Below are 19184 nucleotides of genomic sequence, written 5' to 3'. Positions count from 1 at the left end.
GTCAATGCATGGATGGAAAAAGGAATTGGTATTTGAGAGATTAAAATGGAATACCTTCTGAGTCACAATTTCCCCTCTGTATATAGTTTGGAGAGGTTGGTTTGAGAGCCAAAGGCTTTTACATTGACTAGATGATCTATCCAGCCATGTCTGCCACGTTGCTTATTGAATAAAGTGCACCTTTTAATATATTATATTAAAATACTTCAAGAAAAACAAACTAAACATTAGTAAAGCTACACTACTTTTATTATTAAACTAAAATAAGAATAAACCAGTACAGGAACAAATCAATAAATTAGTTTCAACATTGGATTGGAAGCAAGTCATAAAATTGGTTAAATCATCAAGTTAGTTCTAGAAATAGTCAGTTATTAGGTATTTTCATTTCAGTATTGGTTTAAAAACTCAATAATGACATGAAAAATCTAATAACTGACTCTCAGCTCCAAGCTAATTGTTTTCTTATAATTCTGTTCTTGTATGGTGGCTAATCCTTCACGGTTTCTTGGCTTTCCCCTTGATTATTATAGTTTGCAAACTTTGCTTACTCATCTTAGCATCATCTCCTTCCAAGGTCTGTTTTGGAGCCATGCAGCAACATGGTGCAATCGGGTTTGAATTAGGTCATTAGCTTATGTCAATTCTGGAAATTATCTCTTTTAAACTAGTAATTCTAAAAATATCTGGGGTCTTACATACCACTGGGCCTCAAAGTCTGTTAGCTACCCAAAAATATAAAAAAATGGCAGACATGAAACCATTTGAGGAAGCTGGCATGACCTTACCAGAGCAAAAAGTCTTTGACATATTCATGGAAACTTTAGTATGAAAAATTTATATTTTTTATATATTTTATTAAAAATAACCTATGACCAATGTTGTCACTGTTGTCTCAAACAGACAATTTACAGTAATACCTGGAACTGGGCTATAGATCATGCAGCTTGCCTTTTTAAAGTTTCATTTCACTTTAAAGACTCTCAAGATAAAACTCACTCTAAATATAAGACTTTCAATTTTTATATAGATCTGTATTTTATATATATTCCTTTACTTCTCTCGCATCTGGGTTTAATGTCTCTTTAGCTTATCAAGTCAATTTCACAGGAACAATGTAGTACTGCAATTCAGCAGAGACTCAGCTGGCCCTGCAGAAATAATGTCCTTGTTTGGGTGAAGTGAAGATCACGTGGTCACAAGAATCCTGTAGAATTTAAAGAGCTTGTATTGCACATTTTATTCAAAGATCTCAAAGCACTTTACAGAAGTGGATTCCCTTGACTGGCACAGGTATTGTAGTGCGAAGAGCCAGTTACATAGAAACAAAATTGAACATTCCAATTTTCAAGTTCCTTGCTATAATCACAGACACGAGAATAAAAGGTTACAGAATCAAAACGAAAGAACTATCAGAAAAGGATTATAAAACATTAAAACTCCTTTTTATTTACGACAGCATTTAAAACTTTCTCTTTAAATGTTTTAATACAATATATTTTGAAAGAGACAAATTGGCAATTTTGCAATTGTCATTAAATATAATTTATCTGTGGTTTAATCTACTCTATACACTTTTTTCCCCTCAGATATAGTGAGAATATTACAGATTTGATGAACAAGTGCTTTCCTGAGACAGAAAAACCAGGTAAGAGGTTTTTTAAATATTAGTTACGTACGGCTTTACTGCATGAGACGAACATTTAATCCTTAGTTTCTCTCAAAAAAGGTAAACCTCCACCTTTTGCCACCTCTACCATGCAACAGCTAACTTTAATTGAGGGGCAGGTTATTCAGTTAGGCCCAGGAATGCACTCACAGCATATCTGAGGTGCCTATTTTCATGCAGCAGTAACTACTTCAATATTTGGGTATGTATAGTAATTTCTTCTGTATGGAGTTGCATACCAACACAGACAGATGACAATTCAGCTGTTTGGAAAGATTTAGTTGGTATCAGATTGTTGTCAGCATCTAGTCCATCTGGGAGGAGTGTTTCTGCTATTCTGTTCCTCCTGTTGCCTCTTTGACTATATCTGCACTTGCAGCTAGGTGTGATTCCTGGTATGGTGGACAGACTCATGTTAGCTCAGCTTGTACTAGTATGCCAAAAATAACAGGGTGGATTTTTCAGCACGTACAGTGGCTTAGGCTAGCTGCCCAAGCTCAGACACAGGTTGTCTGGGTTGCACCTTGGTGGCAATGTTCTCACTAATGTTTTTAGCATGTTAATGGAGTCTGTCTATTGTATCCTACCACTCAGCTGCTGTGTAGACACACTCTTTTTAAGTTCTTTCCCATGACTGAAGCCTCTGCTTTCCCAGATAACAGTAAAGTAAAACTGATAAAAATTTTGAAAGCAGTAGTTAAATTTACAAGGCAGGTAAATTTTCTTTCTGTTATACGAAGGATGTGAAAAGTAGTAATCACTAGTTTAGTCTGCAAACTGGAAGGCAGCATTGCACTGGATCATGCTTATTTCATATTTGAAAACACATCTTTGCTATTGTAAGGGCTGGAAATTATTTTTGGTAATCAGATTAGATTCCCAAGAAGCACTTGTTTGGGAAAGTTTATAACTTCCATGTGAGAGTTGGTTAGTTGATTTTCAAAGTCCTGACATTAATTATAAATGCTTTTTTGCAGAAATTAGAACTGGAAAAATTCTCTTTGATCATCCAATCCTATTGTCAATACAGGATTGTTTCCTGTTCATTAGTATTTTACCAACCATAGTTTGAAAGGTGAAATGGTAAAAATTGCTTGCATTTGATTAAACTAAAATCAATGAAAAATGGTTTCCTCTTGACTTACCTTGCAAAGTTCTAGGCTCAGGCTCTTATTTCATATGTAGCTGATGATCTTAAATGCTGGGAAGAAATATCAGTTGAATAAAAGGCTCACTGAAGAGAAGATAAGCATATTCAAAACCAGTTTTTAAAGGCTGAATATGTCCCTCATTGTAATGAATGTGGAAAGTGGTGCTTTGATCATTTGTTAGCGAACCCTAGTTTGATTTTTTTTTCTTATTTCTAAAATATGTTGTATTAAGCAGCTAATGTTATGTTTAAATATCCATATCAAAGAACCCTCAAAAGGATGTATGCTTAATTTTATCTCATTTTTAGATAATTTCTTAACTACCAACTATTTTAAATAGAAATTGATTTTATGTACCACTTCCTCAGGTGAAATAGCCAAATACATGGAAAAGGTGAAGTTATTGAGCTATGAAGAGAAACCTCTTTATCAGCACTTCAGAGAAATACTTTTGCAAGGTCTAAAGGCTATTGGGCAAAGGGATGATGGAGTACTGGACTTGAGTTTTTCAGAGAACGGAGACTTGCAAACCAAGCCTGTACAAAAGGTTTCTTTTTACTTTTTAAATCAGCTTTTAATGGATCTTATTAAACTAAATAAAAACATTAAATAAGATGGAAAATGGATGTCATACATAGCCCAAAGAGGGAAGTAAAGAAAAAGGAAAGTTAGTTTTAAATGTTTGTTTGCTTTACAGCATATTTCAGAAGCAGACACATGTACTAATTTTAATTTAACTAATTGCTCTGAAAGTTTTTAATATAGCATGATGTTAGCAGGTATACTTTCACATGCAGTAAATACCTTGAGAAACAGAATGTATATTTAGTTGTAATGACATTTGAACAGATGAACATTTCAGTTAATTTACACATTTTTTTTCAAGAGTCTAAAAAATTCCAGATGGGCCAAAGTGTGAGGTAAGATGAGAAATCTAGTTAGCCTTTTGGTTTCATTTCATGTTTCGTACTTTACATAACTAATCCTAACTACTTAGTTTTAAATGAACATCCTTATTTCATCAGTTTTGCTACTAGAATTCAGATATTGTGTACAGTATTATTATTATTTGTATTTTGTAGCACTTAGGAGACTGGTCATGGACCAGGACTGCATTGTGGTAGGCTGATGCAAAACACAAAGATATTCTTTATGTACACTTACTGTATACTAGATTGGAATATATTAATCTTTTTATTTAGGCATGGCAGTTTTAAATTGTATCTGATTAATTTTAATGAATAATATCAAAGCTTGTTAAGTATTTTTTACTTTTTCCCGACTATAAACATTTAAATTGATATTGTGGATGTGGCAGACTATTTAATGACAGTAGATTTTGAGATTCAACAAATTAGCTTTATAACTACACTCTTAAAATTCAGATTGTTAGTATCATGTCAGAAGATACAAAGTAAATTTTTGTAAATTGAACTTTTAAGTTCTTATGCAGCATTTTTCTTTGTACATCTAGATTATAAATTGAAATATTTTTTTTGGTTTATGTGTATGATGAAATAGATGTTTACTGACACAAATTTAATCTTTACAGAGGTACTTGTATTTCAGTAGAGTGAACTCTAAATTTTCTCATATATGAAAACTTGTGCAGAACACTTGCACATGAAGCTCTTTTTCAATTAGTAAAATGTACAATCATACTTTCACCATGTAAGAGATTTTATAATTAACACATTTCAGCAAAGGATCTTAGTGTATTAATCCTATACTTGTGAATAATGATTTCCAATTGTAAGTATGCAACTGCTTGTGTGTGTTTATACAAAAGATATATATGCTAGTGGAACCAGTTTTTAGTGAAAGCTAAAGTACTATACATATGCATACAAGCCACTGGTAAATTTATTTACAGATGTAAATTTCATCATTTGATAAAAACTTCACCCTAAATTTGTGGGAAAAGTTAAAATGTGGCTAATCTTATGAAGAGTGATACCAAGGAGCTAATACAAATGCAACTGAAGCTAGATTACTAAAGTACAGGCAGTCCCCAGGTTACATGGATCCGACTTACATCGGATCCCTACTTACAAACGGGGTGAGGCAACCCCGCACTAGCTGCTTCCCCCCAGCAGACCAGGGAGACGCGAAGCTAGCACCCTCCCACCCCGCCAGCAGACCAGGGAGACGCGGAGCGGCTTTTCTCAGCAGACACCTCAGCCTGAGAATAAAGGACTGAGGGAAGTGAGGTGTGGGAGAATAAAACTGAGCTCTGGAGAAATGTTTGGCTAGAGTTTCTCCTACAATATGTACCAGTTCCGACTTACATACAAATTCAACTTAAGAACAAACCTACAGTCCCTATCTTGTACGTAACCTGGGGACTGCCTGTATTACTGTTACTGCTTGAATAGGGCAAAACTTGATAGGCTGGGGCAAGTACCTGGGAGATGGACATTTTTTAGATTTGATTCTCACTAACAAGAATTGGTTGCGAAGCTAAGGTTGAAGGCAATGTGGGTGAAATCAATCATGAAATAATAGATGTCATAATTCCAAGGAAAGAAAGGAATGAGAGAAGTAGAATAGGGGCAGCAAACTTCAAAAAAGAAGACTTCAACCAACTCAGAACTGGTATGTAAAGTCTGATGGGAAGAAAATCTGAGGGATAAAGTAGTCGAAGAGCTGGCATTTTCTCAAGGAGATTAAATGTGCAACAACAGACTATTCCAAGCAAAAGAAAGATAAGAGCAAGAGGCCATTGTGGCTCCTTTAGGAGCTCTTTAATTAACTGAAATTCAGAAAGAAGTCCTACAGAATGTAGAATCAAGGACAAATTGCTTTGGAGGAATACATACAAAACCCTACCACAGCTTGTAGAGAGCAAATCAGAAAGACTGAGACTCAAAATGAGTTACATCTAGCAAGGGGGATGCTGCAGCTGACCCTGCGGACACCACTAAAGCAAAAATCTCCAATTGGAGTGTGTCTACACAGCAAAGTTATTTCAGAATACAGCTGTTATTCTAAAATAACTATGAAAGTGTCTACACAGCAATTTTGTTATTTTGAAATAATTTCGAAATAATGTATGGCTTGTTCCGACTTCTGTAAACCTCATTCTATGAAAAATGCCTATTGCAAAACAGCTATTTCAAAATAAGGCGTGTGTAGACGCTTCACTTCTGCTATTTCGAAATAGTCCCTTCCCAGGGCCATTGTAAGTTATTCCTCATGGAGCTCTAAATTAAGATAGCATGTCTACATTAGGGAAGCCTGCCTCAGACTAATTTTGAGGATTCCCTGCAGTGTAGATGTGCTATTTTGAAATAAGCTATTTCGGAGTGACTATTCCGGAATAACGTATTCTGAAATAACTGTGTATTGTAGACATAGCCCAACAGTGCATATGGCCAAATGGAAGTGGTTCAATTGTTGGTCGTCGGACAAAGGTATTTGATTGAGCAAGCCTTGCTGCAGTTGATCTTGAATTATCTTTCTGCATCAGAGGCTCTAAGACTGTCCCTTTCAACTGTCCGGGTCTGTTCAGGAGTAGTTCTGTTTTCACCCAGGACGTGACCAGTGTTCCCAATAATTTTTTCCATCCATTTGAGGAATAAATTGTGTTATGTACATTGAGGTATGTGCAGATGTGCGCTATCAATAGAAATACATGCTGCCAGCTGTGAGCGCGCAGGGAACACTGGACATGAGTCTCAGGCACCTCCACCTGCATTCCAGGGATCCCGTAACCCAGGGGACCTGAATCCCATGCTATCACAGCTCACGGGACCTACCCTTTGAGCCTCTGGCTTCTTCTCCTGCCCTCATCTGCCCACCTTGTCTCTGAGATTAGGGTGCTTACTTCAGAACCACCCTATGCAGTTTCCTAGCTATGGCCACATCTGGCTTTCCTGCCCAAAGTGGTCTCACCATTTCAGACTGGCTAGGGTAGCTAACCACAGAGTGCTTGGCAATCCTGTCATTGAAGGTTTTTAAGAACAGGTTGGGCAAAATGATCTAGATTTTCTTGGTCCTGCCTTAGTGCAGTGGGTTGGACTAGATGAATGTTCAAGGTCCCTTTCAGCAATAAATTTCTGTGATTGAAAGAGGGACCTACGTACTAAAACATCATTCTCATATGCATTTGTACAGACCTGTGTCATACAAAGCAATTTTATTCCAAAACATACCTTTTTGCCTGTAAGTTAGTTTAGAATTAAGAATTTTTCATTTTATGGTAGTGGCAGTATGTTAAAACTGCATTTAATGTAATAATAAATAGTGACTTATAAATAACAGACAAATGCTGACTCCACTTACTACAGTAAAATCAAGGAGAGACCACTATGTTTGCAGATTGGATTTTTTGGCTGCTCTGATCTCAACAGAATTGTGTGTATACATGCTGCTCTACAAGTATTGATTGACAAGGTATTTTCTAATATTAACTCATAAGTCAGCCAGACATTAGTTGTCATGCTAAAAGTATACAACAAAATCAAAAGCTAAGGAGGTTGAAGTTCTTCTTACTTCAGTATTACTTCAGAGGGGCAGCTGAGTTAGTCTGTAACTGGAAAAACTTAAAAAACAACAAATAGTCTAGCAGCACCTTAAAGACTAACAAAATATGTAGATGGTATTATGAGCTTTTGTGGGTACAACACACTTCTTCAGGTGAATGGCGTATTAAAAGTCCAGTTCCAAAATAAATAGGTGGTAGTTTGGAGGGGGAAAGAAGGGAAAAAATAGTGAATTAGAGTGATCATTTTACAAGAAGCTGATAGAGAAGATGAAAATTGTTCTTAAGTACCCATTGTTTGGTTGGTCAAGTCATTAGGATGTGGAAGGCAGTGTGCTAGCCAGGTAATATCTTTATTCATACCTTTGTGATGGCTCCCAAACTTGTAAACAGAGTTAAGTTCCAACGCTTCCCTGTGTATTTGGTTTGGGGAATTGGCCTGAAACAACATGGTAACTCTGAGATCCTTTAATGAGTGCCTTGGCAGGTTAAAGTGTTCTCCAACAGCTTTCTATGTGTTGCCTTTTTGAAGTTCTGATTTGTGTTCATTAATTCTTTCCAGAGACTGTCCAGTTTGGCAAATATACATGGCAGAGGGCATTGCTGGCATTTAATGGCATAGATCACATTAGTGGATGTGCAATTAAATGAGCCCCTGATGTGGTTGGGTCCAGTGTTGAAATCGTCTGTGTAGATATATGGACAGAGTTGGCACTGGGGCTGATTGCAGGGTTGGGTTCTTGAATGATTATGATGGAGATGTGCTGCGTGGTTACTGGAAAGAATTTGTTTGGGATTAGGGGGTTGTTTGTAGGCAAGGATTGGCCTTTTTCCAAGGCCTGTAAGTGTGAAGGGTTATTTTCCAAGATAGGTTATAGATTGTTGATAATGTGTTGGAGGGATTTAAGTTATGGGCTAAAGGTGATGACAAGTGGAATTCTGTTCTTGGCATGCCTGGAAGTAGCTCATGTCTGGGTACTTTTCTGATCCGTTTTTTCACTTCCCTGGGTGGGTATTTCATTTGTAAGAAGATTCTATATAGATCCTGTAGGTCAGTGGACACCAACCAGTAGATCAGGATCTACTGGTAGATCTTGGAGCCTCTGACAGGTGATCCTGACTGGTTTGGACAAGAGGCTATCAAGTTCCAGCACTTGAGCTGCCCCTCCCTGCACCGTGGTGCAGCTTCTGCCCTCTGCCTTGGAGCTGTCCCCTCAGGAGTTTCCTGCTTGCTGGGCAGGGGAGGGAGAGAAGGGTGCCAATGTCAGGGTGCCCCTCCACATTCTGTATCCTATCTTCACAGAACAGAAAGGGGACACAACAGGACTTGGGATGGAGTTTGCTGGCTGCTTTTGGGAGCGGTGCAGGCCCAGGCCCAGGCCCAGGCCCAGGCCCAGGGCTGGGGTGAGCCTGCCTTAGCCCCACTGCACCACCACCACCCAGGAGCCATCTGAGGTCAGCAGGGCCCAGTCGGAGCCCACATCCTGAAACCCTACCCTAGTCATGAACCCCCTCCTGCACTCCAGTCCCCCACCCCAGACCCAAGCACCACTGCATCCAGACACCCTCCCAGAGCCTGCTCCTAGAACCTCCTCCGGCACCCCAGCTTCCTGTCCCAAGCTCAGCTCAGAACCTCTTTCATACTCCAGATCCCTTAATCCAAGACAAGAGTCTGCACCCCAACCCTCAGCCCCAGCCTGGTGAAAGTGAGGGAGGATGGGGGAGGGAGGATGGAGTGTGCAGGGACAGGGGTGCCTCAGAGAAGAGGTACAAAGAAGGCAGGGAAAGGATATTTTGGTGAGGTAGATCTTCAATTGCACTTAAATTCAAAAAGTGATCCTGTGCTTAGAAAGATTGGAGACCACTGCTGTAGGTGTTTGTCTCTGTCTGTGGGATTGGAGCAAATCTGGTTCTGTTTTAGGGCTTGCCTGTAAAAAATAGATTGAAAAATGTGTCTTGGATGGAAGCTAGAGGCATGAATGTAAGTGTAGCAGTTGGTAGGTTTCCGGTAAGTAATACTGTAAGCTTTTCTAAGGGCTTGTCCACAGTGGCACGATAATCACTGTCTCTACATCGTTGTAGCAGTATTGATTTAGTGGCTTTGAAGACATGATAAATTGATTAGCAGAACACTTTCCCATTTAATCCAGTATTCTGCCTCACTGAAAGGTGGAAGGTAAGTTGTCAGCAAGAGATGCTTTCCCATAGCACAATGGAGCCACCACATTAGGTCGATTTTAAGCTATTTCACTCAGAGGTGATTTTTTTTTTTTCTCACATGCCTGCGCAACATAATTTCTTGAGTGGCAACCCGACCTAAACTATGATTTTGCATGAGCACTAGTGCCCTTGTTAAAAATTGCATGACCATAATTTCATTGTTAATATTTCTGCTCAATCAGGTGTGAAGATCTGCCCAGAAAGGACAGTTTGTTAATATGAGTTCTCCTCCCCCTGTGGATCAGTATGGTTTGAATCTGTATGCTGAACAAAATCTTTGTTTGTTGGCTGACTTTGCTGTGTTAGGTTGGCCTGCTACAGAGCCAACATCTGTGACCTTCTGAATCTTGTTTGTCCTTGTCCAGCACAGCAGATTGTATATATTTCCCATTGAATCAGGCCCTAGTTTTTTAAAACCCAGGGGCGGTCCGTCCATATAGGCGAACTAGGCCATTGCCTAGGGCACCAAGCTAAATGGGGCGCCAAATGGTGACATAATATCATTGAGGCATTTGGAGGTGGGGGCGCCAATTGCATGGTTCTCCTAGGGCGCCAGTTGCTGGCAGCTAGTCTAGGGTCGCCCCTGTTAAAACCCAAGGTATTTTCTTTAAACTATGTTCCCTAGATGGTGACATTACTTAACTATAGTTTGTTTGCAAGCATTTAGGTTATTATTTGTGTCTTGTTGTCTTGTAGGATACCATAGGATAGTCAGCTTTCATTCATTTGCCATGGTTTTGTTGTACACATTTAGAGCAGATTATAGGTTTTCTAGCTCAGTGGTTCCCAACTTTTTACTAATGTAACCTACCATCTTCATTTTGTCAGGGTTTTTTGCAACCCACCCAGGGTCCAGATTCATGGATGTGGACCAGAATGATAGGCCATCATCCTTCTCTTTTGCTATCACCACCTCTGCCAACAGGGCACTAGCATCACAGCACTAAAACTCTAATCCTGGCCCAGTTCAGAAAGGAAGCCTTCAGGGACGGGGAGAATTAGAAAGCAAGCCTGCTGCATTAATCCCACAGCAGTAGAGCCCATGTCCTGCATGGCTGCACCTACTTCCTTCATTGCAACTTTGGCACATAGGGTCATACTGCCACTCAGATTTGACCTGTATGGCAAAGTGTGCTTTCTGTTGCAGTAACATACCATGCCCAAAAGCTCTTGCATCTATGTTAGATTCTAGGTCCAGTATTTCAACTTTGGCTCCAGGATGAAATGGAAAGGACTGTGCCACTCCTACTGGCAGAAGGTTTGCATGACAGATTGCAGTGGTTGGTTCTCAGCAAGCAAGTCCCCCTTTACTGAAAGTTGTGTGCTTAATGGCTTGTAGAACTGCATGGTGAATTGCCTGCTGAGTGCAAAGATAGTGGCACTCCTGATACAGGTAGATAGCTAGTTGGTAGCGCTGAGGAGGAACCAGTGGTCCTCGTATATGTAGGAACCTTCTGGGGAAGGAAGAGTCTATACTGGCAGGATGGGTGGATTCCACTTTAATCAAAATGGAACCATGCTGCTAGTGCACAAAATTAAAATGGTTGTAGAGGTTTTTTAAACTTGTGGCCAAAGGAAAACCAGAAAGTGCAGAGGAGCCTAATATTTGAGGTGAACACATTTCATGATGAATTTATTGAAGGGAGAACTCTGTATACTGGTATGCAGTTCAGAAAAGACAGTGAGGCCAGGTCTGTGATGGACTTGGAACGTCGGCTTAAGATGCACAACTCCAGCTACATAAATAATGTAGCTGGAATCGATGTACCTGAAGCTAAGCTTGGCGCCATCTGCACAGTGGAAGGCTGACAAGAGCAAACTCTCTCGTTTGCATCTGCGAGGAGTACCGGTGCTGACCAGGGTACCCTCAGCATTCAGTTTAGTGGGTCTTTTCTAGACCTGCTAAATGGAATGCCAAAAGATCGATCTTTGGCACAGCAAGTGGAGATGTAGAGTGATAAGGTACAGGTCAGAGCTAGCGTGTAACAGTCACGTAAGTCTCATTTAAACATAACACATGAAGGCAAGGAACTAGTTATTGACAAAATGTACAAGTGCTTATATAGAAAGGCTAGAAGGTTAAATAATAAGATGGGTGAACTAGAATGCCTGGCATTAAGTGAGGACATTGATGTATTAGGCATCATGGAAACTTGGTGAAATTAGGATAAATAATGAGACACTTAATGATACCAGAGTACAAAATATATAGGAAATACAAAATATGTTATGTTGATAGGCCACCTGGCCCTGATTTTAGTTTAGTTTTGTATTTAAACGTACAGTAAATAGGTGAAAATCTTAAATGAATCTTAACTACTCTAGAATCTCTAGAGGGAAACAAATTCCATGCTTAAATAATACAGTAGTAGGAATATGTTATTGACCATCTGGCCATGATGGTAATAATGACTCTGAAATGCTAAGGGCAGTGAGAGTGGCTGCAAAACTAGAAATCACACTAATAGATGATGTATTATTTTATTGATGGGTTAAAGGTCACCTTACGGTGTGATTGTGATAATGTTTCTAGACCCTAAAAATGGCTGCTGCTTATAGCAATCTAATCCTAGAACCCACATTCTTGATTTAATCCCAAGTGAAACACAGGATCTCGTCCAAAAGGTACTTGTAGTTGAACCACTTGGGAATAGTGCCTATACTCTAAATAAATTTAGCATACTTATAGGATGCTACCAAAACCAACCAACCAAAAACTAAAATGGAACCTAAACAAGAATTGGTAATGTAATTGCTTAACTGGAAATTAAAAATAGCCATCAAAAACAACATGGAGACGACTTAAAAATACTCTAATAGAGGCATAGGCTAAATGTATAGGGCCTGATGAAATGCATCCTAGAATACTCAAGGAACTGATAGAGGAGGTATCTGATTCATTAGATATCATCTTTGAAAAATCATGGACGACAGGAGAGATTCCAGAAGACTGAAAAGGGAAAATACAGAGCCCATCTATAAAAGGGAAATAGGAATGACCCAGGAAACTACAGAACAAACAGTTTAACTTCTGTGCCAGGAAAGATAATGGAGCAAGTAATTAAGGAATTCATCTGAAAACACCTGGAAGATAATAAGGTGATAGGTAACAGCCAGCATGAATTTGTAAAGAACAAATCATGTCAAACCAACCTGATAGCTTTCTTTGATAGGATAACAAGTCTTGTGGATAAGAGAAGCGCAGCATGTGGTATACCCAGTTTTTAGTAAGGCATTTGATACGGTCTCACATGATATTCTTATCAATAATCTAGGCAAATACAACTAAGATGAGGCTACTATAATGTGGGTGTATAATTGGCTAGAAAACCGTTCTCAGAGTAGTTATTAATGGTTCACAATCCTGCTGGAAGGGCATAACAAGTGGGGTTCCACAGGAGTCTATTTTGGGACCGGTTCTGTTCAATATCTTCATCAACGATTTTGATATTGGCATAGAGAGTACACTTACTAAGTTTGCAGATATGAAGCTGGGAGGAGTTGTAACTGCTTTGGAGGATAGGATTATAATTCCAAATGATCTGGACAAACTGGAGAAATGGTCTAAGCTAAATATGATGAAGTTTAATAAGGACAAATGCGAAGTGCTTCACTTAGAAGGAACAGTCAGTCTCACACATACAGAATGGGAAGCAACTGTCTAGGAAGGAGTACTGCAGAAAGGGACCTAGGAGTCATAGTGGACCACAAGTTAACTGAGTCAACAGTGTTGATGCTGTTGCAAAAAAAGCAAACACGATTCTGCGGTGCATTAACAGGAGTGTTGTAAGCAAGACACGAGCAGTCATTCTTCCACTCAACTCTGCACTGGTTAGGCCTCACTCGGAGTATTGTGTCTACTTCCGAGCACCACCTTTCAGGAAAGATTTGGAGAAGGTCCAGAGAAGAGCAACAAGAATGATTAGAAGTCTAGAGAACATGATCTATGAAGGAAGACTGAAAGAATTGGGCTTGTTCAGTTTAGAAAAGAGAAGACAGAGAGGGCTTATCTAGACTATGATAAAGTGTCGAAAGAGGATATGTAAATGCCACCAGAATTTGCGCATCTTCTTCAGATCTCACATTCAAAAGCAGAGCTTTCAAAAGTGAAAGTAGTTAAGACGCGTGTTTTTTGGAGAATCCCTCCCCCCGTTTTGTCAGAAAGCCTCTTCCTGAAAAAATGAGGTTTACGCGGCTTTTCGACAGAGGGAGGTTCGCCCAAAAAGCTGCGTCTAAACTTTCACTTTTGAAAGCTCTGCTTTCGAAAGTGAGATCGGAAGAAGACATGCAAACTCCTGCTGAATTTGCATATCCTCTTTCTACACTTTAGCATAGTCTAGATAAGCCCAGAGACACGATAGCAATTTACAGGTATCTAAAATGGTGTACAAGGAGGAGGGAGAAAAATTGTTCTCCTTGGCCTCTGAGGATAGGACAAGAAGCAATGGGCTTAAACTGCAGCAAGGAAGGTTTAGGTTAGACATTAGGAAAAACTTCCTAACTGGGTGGTTAAACACTGGACTAAGTTGCCTGGGGAGGTTGTGGAATCTCCATCTCTGGAGATATTTAAGAGCAGATTAGATAGACATCTATCAGGGATTGTCTAGATGGTACTGGGTCCTGCCAGGAGGTCAGGGGACTGGACTCGATGACCTCTCGAGGACCCTCCCAGTTCTAGTGTTCTATGATTCTATATACTTAGAATTCCACAGTTGCTAAACAGCAGAGTAGTGGAGGTCATTAGAGGCTAAAAGGCATCTTTAAAATGTGGAGGTCAGATGCTAATGAGGAAAATAGAAAGGAGCTCAAACACTGCCAAGTAAAATATAAAACTATAAGTCAGAGAAACAGAGCATTTGAGAAGCAACCCGCTAAAGACACACAAACTAACAATAGTAAGTGCAAAGTAGACTGCAAGGAGTTGGAGAAATCTCAGAAAACTGGATGACTGGGTAACAAAACACAGATAAAATTCAGTGTTAAGTGTAAAATTATTCACATTTGGGAGAAAAATAATCCCATCTACACATATCCAATGATGGGTTCTAAATTAGCTGTGTAACCTCAAAGAAAGAAATCTTGGTATCATCATGAATGGTTCTTACAAAAATTCTGCTCAAAAAAGACTAACAATATATTAGGAACTATTGGGAAAGGGATGGAAAATATGATGCCACTATATAAATCTCTGGTGTGCACACAAGTCAGAAAAGAGACAACTAAAGTAGGAAATGATAGGTGTATAAAATAATGAATAGCATGGAAAAAGTGAAAAGAGAAGTTATTTATTCTTTCACACAATACAAACACCAGAGGTTTCCCCAAGAAATTTATGGTCAGCAGATTTAATACACACAAGAGGTAGTACTACTTACGCAATACACAACTAATCTTTGGAACTGTTGTGGTCAAAAGTAAAACTAGTTTAAAAAAAGAACTGGATAAAAAGATAGATTGATTAGTGTTTGTTGGTCAAAACAGTAAGGGATGCAAACTCATGTTTGGGGTGACCCTAAATCTCTGGTCAACAGATGCTGGGAGTGGAAGACATAGGCAGATCACTCCGTAATTGCTCTGTTCTGTCCACCAGCTTTAGCATAATGAGAAGCTATCAGCATTAGCATTATATTCCATTGGAAACCTCCATAACTGTTAAACTAAACTCCTGGGCTGCGTCTAGACTGGCATGATTTTGCAGAAATACTTTTAACGGAAAAGTTTTTCCATTAAAAGTATTTCCGCAAAAGTGCGTCTAGATTGGCACGGATGCTTTTGCGCAAAAAGCGCTTTTGCACAAAAGCATCCGTGGCCAGTCTAGACGCGATTTTGCGCAAGAAAGCCCCAATCGCCATTTTAGCCATCGGGGCTTTTTTGCGCAAAACAGTTCTTCCCTGTCTACACTGGCCCTCTTGCGCAAGTATTCTTGCACAAGAGGGCTTTTTCCCGAGCAGGAGTGTGAAAGTATTTGCGCAGGAAGCACTGATTTTGTACATTACAAAGTCAGTGCTCTTGCGCAAGTTCAAGCAACCAGTGTAAACAGCTGGCAAGTTTTTGCGCAAAAGCAGTTGCTTTTGCACAAAATCTTGCCAGTCTAGACGCACCCCTGGAGTAAGGGCCATGCTTTGTTTTTTCAGAGCTTTAGCATTCTGATGGCACTCCATAACTGTTGGAAAATAAAAAGTGGAAATATGGGTTAGTGATTCATACTTCCTTCTCCCATTCTTTTTCAAACTCACAGGTGTTGCTTTTGTGAGATGAATACTGCCTGATTTCTGTTGCCATGCAGTTCACCTGCATCAAGATTGAGAGCTTTTTTTATTAAATAATCTTGGGAACAAGATAAATGTACTTTGCTTTTGTGTAGAATGTAATTGATATCTGTTTTTACGATGAGCATTTAAAATCTCTCACTGTACAATCAGGAGGCATGCATTATCTCCTGTATAAAGGCAATGCAGTATTGAAATATTCCTCCTTAATTTTGGTCAGAATGAACAAAAGTGTCTGTGTTTATTCCTGCCTAATGCATCACAAATCTGCTGACATGCTAACCTTGGAGTCTTGGCTGGCGTTAATCAGGCCTGTGCACCGGCAGGAAAGATGTACCTAATGCACTCCATCAGTGCAGTTTGCATATGGAAGTTCTCACAGGGGAGCTGCCCTGTGCCAGCTGAGGGTTACCTGCCCACTGCAGTTATTGTATGTAATTATCGAACCAATCTGTTCAGCCCAGCAGGGTTTAGATGGTAATCATGAAGCAACACTTTGGAAAGGAAAGATGTAATGCGCTTTCCCCTTCTATCAGCTATGTGAAGTTGTAATACTACTTTTAAAAAATACTTTAATAAAACATTTCATTCTTATTCAGTTACTAAAAAAGCAAGTTAAACTAGCAAAGTTATGTATGTGGGCCAACAGATCCTATATAAAATGTGACTTTAAAAAAAAGTGTATATAGGCATCTTAAGAATAGTTTGCAACAATGGGATTAATTGTAATACATAGATAACAGTTCTGTATATTCAGAAGTTTTAAGATAATGTGTTTAGGATAAACTTGAGCTTTCTCTTTAATGGCATCTAAGTTCTTTTTCAATGGAAAATGCACTGTCCGCGGTTGTTAGATACTCTTCAACTGTGCAAAAAAAGGCTGTAAGCAAGTACATGGATTCAGATAAAGTTTGATTTAATACAGTACATGCTCATTGCTAAAATATAATTAATTTTTAGTTTTTGGTAAGAATATTTTCTATATTATTTTAGGACATTAAGATGGATCCTTTCTCTGTAGTGATAATTCAATTTAAGTTATTACTAAAATTAGGCCTTGATTTTTGAAATGTGGATTGTTGTTATAATTTAAAATAAAAACATTCCTAAAATGTGAATGGATAGCTTTTTGCGGAAAGGCAAAACTGAACTGTTTGCAATTGTATATTATGATTAGTACTGTGTCTAACTTGTAGATTCATATTTTTGAGTCAGTTGCCTTCTGCATATAGAGTATAGTGAATGTTCATATCAGGTGTTACAGAGATTGTGGGGAAAAATGAGATTAGGTGACTTAGAATCATGGAGTAACATATGTAAATATAGGTTCTACCGTAATCTTATTTAGTCTGTATACTTGGAATTTTTGCTGTTGTCTCAACCACTTTTCTTCACTCTTTCACAGAAGAAAAGAAAGGCTGCAGCAGCAGCCACAACAGAGGAGAGCACTGGAACAGATGTGGAGAATGTGGAAAGTCCACGCAAGAAGAGATCTGCTCGTTGTAGTAAGTCAAGAGCTACAATTCCATTAATCTGTGGTGTTCACAGTCTACTGATGAGAATTAGTCCTACCTTTAAATTTTTGGCTTTTGTGGCAGATATGTCTCAATTTCTTCCCCCCATCCCAAAGTTATCTGTCGTATGTATAGAATTATATGAATACGTTCAATGTGGCTACTTGTTATATAAAGCTAACGGGACTGTTGATAAGCATTAGAAGCTGCTCACTTCCCCCTTTTGCCATTGGTCATTCTCCCCTTCCTTTTCATTTTTCTCTTCCCATCTTGTCCAATTCACTGTCAGGAAACACTGACTCCTCAGGACCAATTCATCACAACATGTTACAGCCAGAGGCTAGCAGCAGCAGCAGCAGCAGCTTACAACAGTGAGTGGATTTAAAGAAAAGGAAAGGAGTAGTCTTAAGGCTAGATAATTATGAAAATATAATTAAAATAATTTGGTATAGTTTGGCATAATTGATTTACGTAGAGGAGAAAAAACACTTATTATAAGCCAAGATTAAGATTCACTAGTCAGCTGTCTGGGAAAACTTGTGTAGTGTGTATTCATGCTGTTTCTGGCTTTGGCCTATGCTATTCATCCCTCACATAGATAAGGGGGAAAATTAGTACATTATTCTGAAGAATTTTTTATTTCGGATTATATTTTATAAATTAAAGTGCAAGCAGTGTCCATGGCTAAGCATAATAATAACAACAACAACAACAACAAAACAACGGAAAACAATTAGTAGTCCTGTGGCACCTGAGAGACTAACAAAAATATAAATAGTATAATGAGCTTCTATGGACAAAACCCGCTTCTTCATATGAGCTGGGCTGGAAAGCCAGACACACTTGAGGTTTAACAAGCAAGACTGATTTTATAGCAAATGCAGAAGTAAAGGAAGGAAGGCAGGGGAAAAAATGACGCTACACTTTGAAGTAGAATTGTTTGTAGCTTATGAATTGAGCCTGGTATAAATACCTAAGTAGTATGAACTACAGCAGTCAGACTAGTTTCATATCTAAGTTTGACATGGCCCTTCGTGTTTCAGCTGATTACATTACAGAGAAATCTGATAATGTAAAAATTATTTGTGCATATTTTATATGAATGTTTCAGTATTGTTGACTTCAATTTATTTGTAACTTTTTCCAGTCCTTCAGTGACTGAAAGATTGTTAATTAACTAGATTACACTTTATGAATTCACCAAATAATTTAGTTTTATGCTGACTTTTTTATTCTCTAGTTTAAATAGATTTTAATTAAGATCATTTTACACAATGTTTAATGATTTTTGTGACCACCAAATCTGTACACTAACTGTGGTTTGGTCACTGCCCCAGGTATTGGCCTAAACCAGATCCAAATCTGAAAAGATTGTTCTTGGTTCTTCCTAGTTAAAATATTCATGGTATCTTTTTTATGACTACTGCATATCTTTATTGAATTGCCTTCTAAAATATGAGTTAAGTAATAAACAGTTGTTCTTTGTGTGCATCGATTTGAATCTCTCTGAAAGTGCACGTGTCCTATGAATGAGTAACAACTCTGTCAGGGGCTATATGTGTCCTGTGTCACTACATGCTCTTATGTAAGGGCTTAAAGAATGGAGTGGCTGTGAAACTCCCTCAACTTCCTCTTCCTTATCAAATGTGCCAAAAAGACAAATCAGAGCAAATGTCTGATCTGCTATTCTACCTTGAGCTTTAAACTTGCATCTGAATATTTTATGAAGAAAACCATCTTCTATTGCATGTTTCTAATTGATTTGGATGTTCCAACAAATTTAAAACAAAAGCCAGGGGGTAACCCCTTTGAGGCTTCAGACATTTCATGCTAGCAGTCATGGTGGAGGCTCAACCCATCTGGGTTAAACTCTGTCCA

At 38.7% G+C, this 19184-nt stretch overlaps 1 protein-coding gene across 3 annotated transcripts in view; it reads left to right on the top strand.

Moving 5' to 3' along the window:
- The window catches only part of VRK1 (VRK serine/threonine kinase 1), a 57691-nt gene that overhangs the window by 27649 nt on the left and 10858 nt on the right, over positions 1-19184 (top strand). For 2 of the 3 annotated variants that reach the window (XM_006123752.4, XM_075926613.1), the window contains exons 10-13: positions 1590-1648; positions 3189-3367; positions 17198-17297; positions 17596-17677. In XM_006123752.4, the coding sequence (XP_006123814.2) occupies positions 1590-1648; positions 3189-3367; positions 17198-17297; positions 17596-17677 (420 nt within the window). The remainder of the gene's footprint in view (positions 1-1589; positions 1649-3188; positions 3368-17197; positions 17298-17595; positions 17678-19184) is intronic. The other variant, XM_006123753.4, reaches the window with a different exon arrangement.

The sequence above is a fragment of the Pelodiscus sinensis genome, chromosome 4 (assembly GCF_049634645.1).
Source record: "Pelodiscus sinensis isolate JC-2024 chromosome 4, ASM4963464v1, whole genome shotgun sequence".
NCBI lineage: Eukaryota > Metazoa > Chordata > Testudines > Trionychidae > Pelodiscus > Pelodiscus sinensis.
Note: the sequence above shows the minus strand (reverse complement) of the source record. Positions and strands in the feature narration are given on the sequence as shown.